Source organism: Sinocyclocheilus rhinocerous, unplaced genomic scaffold (genome assembly GCF_001515625.1).
Source record: "Sinocyclocheilus rhinocerous isolate Xijiao unplaced genomic scaffold, SAMN03320098_v1.1 scaffold768, whole genome shotgun sequence".
NCBI classification, from domain to species: Eukaryota; Metazoa; Chordata; class Actinopteri; order Cypriniformes; family Cyprinidae; genus Sinocyclocheilus; species Sinocyclocheilus rhinocerous.
In genome coordinates, this window is record NW_015634483.1 from 969,127 (window position 1) to 980,156 (window position 11,030).

Below are 11,030 nucleotides of genomic sequence, written 5' to 3' on the forward strand. Positions count from 1 at the left end.
CGATGTCTACAGTGAAACATCGCGATGGACGATGACGGGGGGAGGGGTGTGCCCGAAGCGTGAATCCTTATAAGGGAAAACACGATTCCTAACACAGTTTCTACACTGGACTAAATAAAGATTTATTATATATACAGTAGATCAGTCTATAGAACTCATTATAATCAATGATGTTGTCTACACTGGATGCAGCGCAACACGACAAATCCTCGACAGTAAACTGCTGCCGCGTTCTATTTATGACGTGCTGACACAAATTTCAAATGATTTTCAACGGTCACTTTGTCGCGTCCAGTGTAGACAGACTTTAGCTGATGTGGCGCGACACGACACGATCGTGCATACAAAAGCACGATGCCAGTTTCAATGCCAGGTATAATAGCGGCTCCCCGATGCCGAAATATATATGTAGTATAATTACCCAATTATATAACTGCCAGGAAAAATATTGAAATATATATTTTCCTCCGATCTCGTATTTATTCCCTTTAGGGGTTCCGCCTACACGTCATTTTCTTTCCGAACATGGTATTGGGATGCGGGGCGAATGGGGGGGGAATCACGATGCCGGCTCAACATTGTGATGTCTATCAGCCATCGTCTATCGGCCCAACCCTATTGTGGTTGCTGAATAAATGCTTATGCAACCTCAATGTGCCACAATACAAAGTCTTTTTGTTTATTTTAAGAGAAAAATGCTAACATAATTTGTTATTATTAAATTATTAATAGGAATTTTACGGTTTTATCTTTTGAGAGAAATTTTTTACAGTTTTTATAATGTAGAGTGTGTTAATGTATATGATTAAAAAGAACACACAAAGAAAATAGATGAGGTAAAATAAACCCTGTGTACGAGCTGACATTCTCGTAATTTGTGCTTACGTAAAAGTGCAATAATTGTAAAGAAACGTAAAAAGACATTTCTCAAATCAGAATAATCGTAATTAATAATTGCGATTATACTTTTTGATCGTAATAATAAAAAAATAATCATGATCATCAGTTTAACCAGCCTTAGTAAAAACCCAGAACAAAACACTTACATCATTTATATCAATATTCTTATCCACATCCACCACAAACTTTCCTTCAGGATGCACCTAAAAACATAGCATAAATATAAATGATTAACAAAACTGCACTGCAACATGTCAACACAAATCATGTTCATGTAATTAAGCAGTAAATAATGGCTGTCAAACCTTGACCAGCACTTTCTTCTTGTCCATGGCTCTCACCACCTCTCCTACATAAGACCCCTGCTCCTGCAGCAATTGAAGCTCCTCACGCAGGAGGCGCACTGAAAGAAACAGCACAAAGCACATCCTGTCATGTCATACTGATGACATTCTTAAAGGAACACTCCACTATTTTTGAAAATAGGCTAATTTTCCAACTTCCCTAGAGTTAAACAGTTGAGTTTTACCGTTTTCGAATCCATTCAGCCGATCTCCGGGTCTGGCGGTAGCACTTTTAGCTGTAGCTTAGCATAGATCATTGAATCTGATTAGACCGTTAGCATCTCGCTCAAAAATGACCAAAGAGTTTCTATATTTTTCCTATTTAAAACTTGACTCTTCTGTAGTTACATCAAGATTGTGTAGTTGGTTATGTTGACGGAAGTTAGCCTATTTTCAGGCGCTGCGTAATATCATTGCGCCTGCTGCACCCATGGTACGGCAGCAAAGTTCCTTGATTATTACGCCAGAATGAGAGTATAGTTCCTAGCCATATCGGAATAGAAAATAGCAACTTTTCATTTTCTGTCGGTCTTAGTACACTATGTAACTACAGAAGTCAAGTTTTAAATAGGAAAAATATAGAAACTCTTTGGTCATTTTTGAGCGAGATGCTAACGGTCTAATCAGATTCAATGATCTATGCTAAGCTACAGCTAAAAGTGCTAACGCCAGACCCGGAGATCGGCTGAATGGATTCGAAAACGGTAAAACTCAACTGTTTAACTCTAGGGGAGTTGGAAAATGAGCCTATTTTCAAAAATAGTGGAGTGTTCCTTTAACATATTCTATTTGGCATATGAAACTGAACACCACAAAGTGACATTCATGAGAAAGTGGGTTAAAAAGGCCTCACCCTTGGCATTTAACTCGTTCCTTTGAGCCTGTAGACGTCTGAGATTTTGGCTTTTCTCATTCACTGTCAACTAAGTAAAGAGAACATTTAGGCATAACATACCCACGTGAAAAAGAAGTGTGCTTAATTGCATTGAATGTTTATTTGTAGTGTACTTCAAATCTTAAAAGTATATATTTAAAAAAAAAAAACGTAGTTGCAGAAAATATGAATGTAATAAAAGGCCACTTAAGTGTGCTTAAAGAGATTTTAAAGTATGTTTTAATTTATGGTTGTGCTATAAAGAACTTACATTTTTTTAATGTGTTGACTAACATAATAAAGCACACGTAAAGCTCTTGATTATCATTTTATTTGATATATCACTGAAAGGTAATATATTGTAAAAGTTCTAAATGGCAGTTTCATCATTACAAACATGCAATTACAATAATATTTAAATACAAGTTTTAATAGAAATGCCATTGAACTATATTTTAGTTTATCATAAATGCTTGTCAGTACTTTCAGCAGCACACTAACCATATTTTAAAACAATATAATTATGAAATTACATAAAGATATACTTAAATGGGCCAAAAAACAAAACAAAAAACACATACACAAGTTCAACGACCCCCATTTAATTGTAAATAACATGCAATTAAGTGTCTGAAAACATTACAACCAGTTCACCGTATATTCTTTTAAATTAAATTATTTCCGTAATAAACATAAAAGCAAAGTCCTTAATATCTATAGAATAAATTGTGCGTCATGGCTATTCTTACCTGAAGCTCCTCAATTTTAGACAGGTAATACTGTCGGAGACCAGATACTCCTTTACTGTCCTCAATATCCATCTGTAAAAAAAATATTATTAACAATAACATTTAATTGTAAATAACATGCTATTAAGTGTCTGAAAACATTACAACCAGTTCACCGTATATTCTTTTAAATTAAATTATTTCCGTGATAAACATAAAAGCAAAGTCCTTAATATCTATAGAATAAATTGTGCGTCATGGCTATTCTTACCTGAAGCTCCTCAATTTTAGACAGGTAATACTGTCGGAGACCAGATCCTCCTTTACTGTCCTCAATATCCATCTGTAAAAAAAATATTATTAACAATAATATTAATAACCTAAACAATCGGTTTATTAATAGTCAGTGCTAGGTAAAGTGATGTGATTATTCATGACGTTTTATTAGAAATTATCTATTTAACAAGTTATGATCAGTAATGAGAGATTTCTCATGTTATGCTTCGAAAGTAGAGATTTCTGTTATGAAGTTATTACCAGATAGGAGCGATTTCGATTCTGTGTTATGATCAGACTCAAGAGATGTGATTATCGGAGATTTCTTCTCTTATCATAAGACATAAAATATTTCTATTGGTTTTAATTAGTGATTTCGCATGTTATAACAAAACATTAATCAAACATATGTTATGTTATAAACAGTTATACCATGTTATGATCAGTCCCAGTCAGTGTGACACAATGAGACAGCAAACTCTGCTTCAATCCGAGCAAACGCGTCTTAAAGTCAGCCATTCTATCTTATATTTCCAAACACTACAATTATAGCAGGTTCCTCATATGCAATATGTGATGCTGACTTACAAAACACAGCTAACTGTGCTGTTCATATTTTTCGATTTAATAGAAAAATATCACTTACTTGCTCGATCCCGTCCAGCGCCATCTTGAACATACAAACTTCCGTCCGTCAGTGGCGCTATTTCCGCTTTGTTTTCCTCGGGCAGAATGCCGACTGAAGGATGTGTGCTCTAGCGCCAACGTCACGCTGGAGAGTTTTCCCGTCGTTGCATTTAACCACGAGGAATAATGCGGAATTGGTAACGGTACGTGGACAGTCAGGGTATGGCATACCGTTTTAACATTTAATCCTTGAAACTTACTAGTGTCTATTTGCATGCTATTTTATGCTACCAGTACTTATTTTTTTGCTTCTAGTATCTATTTCATTGGGTAGGCTACTAGATACTAGTGCTTATTCTTAAAGGGGTCATATGATGCTTTTTTAAAGATCATTATTTTGTGTATTTGGTGTAACAGAATATGTTGACATGCTTTAATGTTCAAAAAACACATTATTTTTCAAATACTGTACATTATTGTAGGTCCTCTATGCCCCGCCTCTCTCAAACGCTTCGTTTTCTACAAAGTCCCTCCTTCCGACAAGCGCAGTCTGCTCTGATTGGCCAGCTGACCCAGTGCATTGTGTTTGGCCGAACACCGCAAGCACTCGTTGGAAATGTAACGCCCGTTACCATAATCGCGAGCTACATCTTTCAAAATAAATGTAAAGACAACATTCTTACTAGTAACTTTTTAAAGATAGTGTTTTGTTCAATAGATCAGTGTTTCCCAACCGGTGTGCCGTCTGTCGAGAGCAGGGGTGCCGTGTAAAAATACCTTTTTTAATATTTTTAAATTGCTAAAATGTTCAAAAAAGCAGCTATTATATAATATCCATTTCTAATGTCGCCAATAATTAGAGATGCACCGAAATTTCGGCTGCCGAATTAGTTCACTGCTCAGGTTTCACTTTCACGTGGTGTGACACTCTGTGTATTATCCCGCTTCTATGCGTGTGTGTGCTCCGCTCAGTCGCTCGCGGCCCATGTGAGTGCTCCACTCATATACCGTTCATGCTCATCGGAACAGCAAAGTCCACTCAAAAATCAAGCTGACAGGAAACATCTATGTAGTACAGTATTGTTTCTTTTTGCAGTATTCTGTTCTGTATTGTTTTTCTTTAGTCCTACTGTGCTGTAACAAGGTGTGGTAAATGGGCAACTCTGGTAACGCTGCCCTCTCATTCATTGATCTGCTAACCGTTATGCTCATGTGTCCTCTGATGATAATAGCTTTCTAGGATTAAACATTATTTGGATAATTGGTAAAAAAAAAAGAAATCTCTTAATAGCCCTACTGTGTGTTTGACCTACCTGAAAACTAAAAAGCTATTTATTTCATTTGTAGGCCTATCGTGATTTTTTTTTATTTGTGCTATCATTAGTAATTTCTTTATTTGTTCTTATTTTATTATTAACTGCTTGGCCTCCTTGTCATTTTTTTTTATTCAATTCAAAGTTTTAAATCAAGCTATCTCGTGCTACTGCAACAAAATTACCCAGCTGTAAAATCAAAACTTTGTTTAATTACCATTATAACTAGCTATCTCACAATGTTTACATATGAATAAAAGCCTACATTAAAATCTGTCATATAAATTGGTCTTTTCATTAGAAATTAGCCTACTGATTGCCACCATTGATGGACAATTTTTTGTTTATAATATTAAAAATATCTGTATGACAGTATATTCTGCCTTCCCTGCTGTATCGAATATCTATACTTTTCAAAGTATCATATCGAAGTTAGAAATTCAAATATTGTGACAAAATTAATTTTGTAGGGTGCCACAAATTTGTTAAAATTTCCAAAGGGTGCCGCGACTAAAAAAAGGTTGGGAAACACTGCAGTAAATAGTAGTAATTAGTTACTAGTTAATTCAATAGTGACTAGTACCTACATTGTTTGTTAATGACTTCTATGGGGATCTGTCATTCAGATACCAACTATTCAGTTCTGACTAGTATACACACACACACACACTTCAGCATGCGAGTGCTGTCTACTGAACGTAATCAGCGTTGATCAGCGCTGAGGCAGTAAGTGCATCGCATTATGCTTCCATCAAATTACAGGTTATAACTTTTATTGTAGCTATATGGGCACTTAGTTTTTCTTGTTGTTTAATACACTTGGCCCAAATCTCATGATATTAAATGATGAAGCACTATATGCACAGGATATTTAATACGTACAAACGTATATTGGCTACAACTAGACAGCAAATGCTCTTCTCTGCTCTTCAAACACACAAAAAAACATAGCCTTTAAAGGAACATGTTGTACTTCGTGAAATCACCTTCACTGTCTCCAGTCTGTGCGCGACATATCAATCTGAATGGAGGTGGGGCAAAGTTACAAGGTTTCGCCAACAGTTTGAGGATCCAGTGGCGATAAATACCAGTCAGAACTGAATAGTTGATATCTGAATGACAGATCCCCATAGAAATCAATGGTAAAAATTTGAAATGTGTTGCCAGTAACAATAGAAGTCACTATTGAAATAAGTACTAGTATCTAATGAAGTACTAGTACCTGTTTAATATGTACTAGTACCTTTTAAAAAGGTACTAGTACCTGAAGAATAAGTACCAGTAGCACCAGTATTTAATGGAAAAGATATTATTAGCTAAAAAATAAGTACCAGTAGCATGAAAATAGATACTAGTAAGTTTTAAGGATTAAATGTTAAAACAGCTTGCCATAGTATGAGGCAAGACTTGAACCCCCATTACAGTTTACATTGTAATAACTTTAACAAACAGACCAACAATGACTCTTCAAACTTATTTTTTTGAATGATCATTGTTTCTTTCTGTTGTGCAATCTGTCTGGAGAATTCCAGCCATCTCAAGTCTGTTTTGTGTTACAAGATGTAACTATGAAAGTCCCCAACCAAACTGTTCTAAAATGCACCACTCCAAATCTGTAGAACAGGTGAGGTATTAATGGAGACAGGTATTACCAGATTAACCAGACACTACATGCATCAACATGATCAGTGTTTGGCTTTAGCAAATGGTCTACCTTCTAGTAGACAGAAACACACCTGGTTTTCTTACTTTTGAATTAAATATTTTATCTGATGATAACATTTAAAATTCCTCTAAGTTAACAGTCTTTCAGAACATTAGATATAATAAAAATATGTTATGTTATATCAAAAAATACATTCACATGTGAATTCCCCTTTATGGAAACTTTATTGTTTAAAATACTTTGATTTCCCAGTAAAAAAAAAAAAAAAAAGTAGAAAAGGTAAGCACTTGATTGATACAAAAATATAAAACAGAACTGAAGTTGTAAGAACTTAAATGCATTTACACAAAAAAGCTCAATCAAAAATCTAAGGAACAAGAGCTTGTTACATTTCAGATCAGCATTAATACTGTCTGAGTAATTCAGCTATAAACAAAATGAGGAAAATTCAGAGTTCAGCTCTATGGACAACATCTGTGACATGCTGTCGATTAACACAAAATCGTTTCAACCCGTTCCTTAAAATGAAATTCTAACTTTTAAATGCATTTCTAAGCACATACATATCAACACATTTTGTTTTTGACCACTTTATGAACTGAAAGTTAAAAGTATTTTCTGTGGTAATCAGCAGCATGTCACAAATTATAGGGCTTAACTTGAACCTGCTATATTCCTTAATGGAAAATTTTACTTGCTGTCATTGATACTTAAAAACACAAATGACTCCACCAATATGAATGACCACATATTAAATCCAACTTAAACAGAAACTTTCCATTAGCTGTTTGGAATGTAGAAGTATACACTGAACTACTTATTAGAAAGTTATAAATATGGCTTGAATACTTGAAAAAATAAGAATATGCTGATGGTTTGCACACCTGAAGCACCACCTTTCACAAATTCGGTCACTGCTGTATGGTCTCTGCCACTGCAGCGGACTTTCAACGCTAAAAAAAAAAAATCTGTAAACACACCAACAAGATGAAGACAGAAAGTCTGGTACACTGAACTAAAACAGCTGGACAACCAAATGTGCTGGATTTCCCGCTGGGGTGGAAATACAAAAACATGGCTCTTGAATGCAGTGCAGCACTTATTTTCCTGAGAGACCAAATGGAAAACTCCACAATATTGAAGTAAAACATTGCATTTTCATTACTAGTCTACTTAATTATAAGTAACTGCATCTTAACTCAAAAACTGTGCAATTCCATTGTAAAAATAGCCTTTGCAGTCAGAATTGGAAACCTTTCAAAAACTAAATGGCAAATGTTGATTGAGTTTGGCAATTCCTACCATAAACACAACATTTATGAACAAAAAGAAGCTGTGTTGCATCAGTTACCTATAGGGGTTTTAGCCAACAAGCTACAGTACTGTATATCTTACTGTAAAATATACAAAAAGATGTAATAATAGCAAAGATGAGTATGTCAACAAACTGAATCATGAACTGGATGCCTCATTTTCAGATTATATAAGAGAAGATCAGAAAATGAATGCAAAGAGAAAGATACGTACTGAAGTTCCAGTTATTGTAAAACCATTTGAAATTTATATGGCCAGATGTGTGTAATAGTACAAGTGCTAAAACTGACAAGCAATATACTAAACAATCCCAGCACCCAAACTTCTACATGAAGTTCCTCCATTGGTTTTCAAACAGAAAGCTTCATTCTCATCTGTATTTGTTGAGCCAATTCCTCGGGTGGCTGTGGATTTGAAGTCTGAATCCTCTTAAGTGAGTCGGATTCCCAGTACCTGTTCCAATTCCTGTCTCCTCTGCTGGACCTGAAAATCAAAACATTGCACTATTATAGATGCTATAGCAGTTGCATAAACACAGCAACTATGTTAAGAATGTAACTAGCAGTTAACCAAGGGGTAATCGGTCACATTAGACCAATCTACCTATTTGTAACTGACTTGAAAAAATTATGACCAACTTTTTAAGACTAGTCTAAGCAGGTTATGCAACTGACCACTGATGTGTCTTGTAATGGAAAGAAATACCAAGTGCTCACCTTTGAAAATATATAGCGTCCAACAGCTTCTTTGACCCAGGGTGAGTGGTAAAAATCGGTTCGTCTCTCCTCCTCTGGATTTCCCACAGTGTCTGTCATTAACTGCATAAACCAAGACAAAACATCCATGAATGGCGGATGGCAAATAAAAGAAGCCTTAAGGAAATCCAATGAGGGAAACTGAAAGTACTTTGAGGTCTCTGCTCTGAGACTTGAGCCAGTCCTGGATGAAATCCTGTGGGTAGTTACTGAAGCTGAGCATGAAGTCTCTCTGGGTTTTCAACTGGTTGATGGATTCAATAGTCTCATGGATCTTATGGAGAATTAAAAAGTTAGGTTAAAAACTATATGTAAGTAACTTCAGAATGGGTGGAAAATAATTGACATGAGGTGTCTTTTATGTCCCTGCACACACACACCTTCATCTCCAGGGCAGTGATCTCCTGTTGACTGGTTGTGGATGACAGGAAGCTGGTCATCTGAGCCTTCAGAGGGTCGTCCACCTCAACATCGATATCAAAGCATGCAGTCTTCTTCTGATCATTGGGATCCACACTGACAAAATGATACAGCAATAAAGCAGAACAAAAAAAACAACAATATTGTGTTCACTCTACAAATCTATACTTTACAATGTTACACATTTTAGATTTTAGAATAGTCATTAAAACTATGAGATGAAAGTATGAGAATTATATGACAGTTGTATACCAAAATTGTTTAAACAAATAAAAACTTTTTTCAATAGTATTTCTTACAAAGTTTTCCAACAGGACTTCATATGTATGCTGGACAAAAGTTGCTTTCCCCTCCCTATTCAGGTAAATTCACCCATTTAAAATATATACAATTTTATTTTGATAAGAAATTCATATACCGGTGCAAACTATATTCAGAAACATTAGTGTTACTGAACATTGGACTGGTAGGGTAAATATTTCGATATTTTGTATTAAAAAAATCTTTCAAAACAGCATGGAAACAAAAGAGAACATTAAGAACAGGAACCACAAACACACACCTGATGATATGATTGATGACGATGGGGTCAGGGTGCTGTAGGAGGCTGGCAAGTTTCATGGGGATATCCGAAAATCTCATCCTGGGGCAGCCAAAAATCTGCAGGATTACAGCAGTTCGGTTCAGTTTCATGACTCTGTATAACCGCTGAGTATAACCACCTATCCCTTTGTTGCCTTTGCATAAGGAATGCAATAATTATCTCACATCAAGTACTAAACCTGATTCTGAAGTTTGTTTGGTTGTTTGTGTTTAACGCCATGCCAGCTTCTGTGGCTATTTTCATGGAGAATTTTTTTTATAACAAATCATATTAGGGTTTCTAAATTTATTTTCGCTAAAACTATAAAAAATGAAAAAGTTCTCTCACAGGGTTAAAACCAGCACAATCTAATAAAACATGCTTCAGAGATAAAGGGTTTTGGCAGAGAGAACATGTTGGAGGATCTACTGCTAGTATTGAAAACTTGTGTGTCATCCTGGAATGACCTATTCTACAGTGGGTATAGCCAATCTGGTACGGGATTCTGAACACATAGGGCCTCATTTATCAATCTAACATAGAAACGAGCGCAGATCCGTGCGCACAAATCAACTTACGACAGAGTTAACGTGTGATTCATGAAACATTCGTATGCCGCCAATCTCATCGTACGAATGATCGCACGTTGATAAATGTGGTGGCAGAAAACAATCATCATTTGAAAATCACGCCCCTAAATACACCCCGGTTTAGAAGCCTCAAGAGTTTACGACACGGAGAAACGAAACCCGGCCAAAAAGAGGAAGTAATCTCATCAAAGAGAAATTGATCTTACTCCAAAAACACCCGTTAACCTTGTAATTGCAAACAATTAAGCTACATTCATGTAATTTATATGTATATTAAAATACTGGTAAATATAAACATTATAGCCTATTTAGTTCCCCTCAGTCTACAACAAATAATTTAAATTTAACGGTATTCAGAACAGAACAAGAATGAAAAAATAAGTAGTTATAAAATTATATATTAATCTATAAAATAAAACACAAATTAGGCTATAGTGGCATTCATTATAAACAGCATACAAATGTCAAGCAAAACTGAAACGGCATTGGGCTCACGAGCCCGTCTCATACCACAAGAATCCAAATGTTTCCATTTTTGCCATATTTGTAACATTTGTTTGCATAACTATTATTCATTATGTAGCCTAAACATGGCTTTATACTAAACTCATGTTCTAATATCCGTGTAAAATCCTTCACA

The 11,030-nt window shown here is 35.4% G+C and overlaps 2 protein-coding genes across 2 annotated transcripts in view; both read right to left on the reverse strand.

The window, feature by feature from the left end:
• LOC107745657 (26S protease regulatory subunit 8-like) overlaps positions 1-3,873 on the reverse strand; it is an 8,517-nt gene extending 4,644 nt beyond the window's left edge. Inside the window, exons 1-5 of the mRNA XM_016559582.1 lie at positions 3,769-3,873; positions 3,118-3,189; positions 2,098-2,167; positions 1,206-1,303; positions 1,047-1,103 (exon numbers count right to left, since the gene is read on the reverse strand). Of these exons, the coding sequence (XP_016415068.1) occupies positions 1,047-1,103; positions 1,206-1,303; positions 2,098-2,167; positions 3,118-3,189; positions 3,769-3,801 (330 nt within the window). The 5' untranslated portion in view covers positions 3,802-3,873. The remainder of the gene's footprint in view (positions 1-1,046; positions 1,104-1,205; positions 1,304-2,097; positions 2,168-3,117; positions 3,190-3,768) is intronic.
• A 3,712-nt stretch (positions 3,874-7,585) lies between these two features.
• Positions 7,586-11,030, reverse strand: part of LOC107745673 (SWI/SNF-related matrix-associated actin-dependent regulator of chromatin subfamily D member 2-like) — a 7,373-nt gene continuing 3,928 nt past the window's right edge. The window contains exons 3-7 of the mRNA XM_016559595.1: positions 9,780-9,974; positions 9,178-9,313; positions 8,949-9,071; positions 8,759-8,860; positions 7,586-8,525 (exon numbers count right to left, since the gene is read on the reverse strand). Of these exons, the coding sequence (XP_016415081.1) occupies positions 8,472-8,525; positions 8,759-8,860; positions 8,949-9,071; positions 9,178-9,313; positions 9,780-9,974 (610 nt within the window). The 3' untranslated portion in view covers positions 7,586-8,471. The remainder of the gene's footprint in view (positions 8,526-8,758; positions 8,861-8,948; positions 9,072-9,177; positions 9,314-9,779; positions 9,975-11,030) is intronic.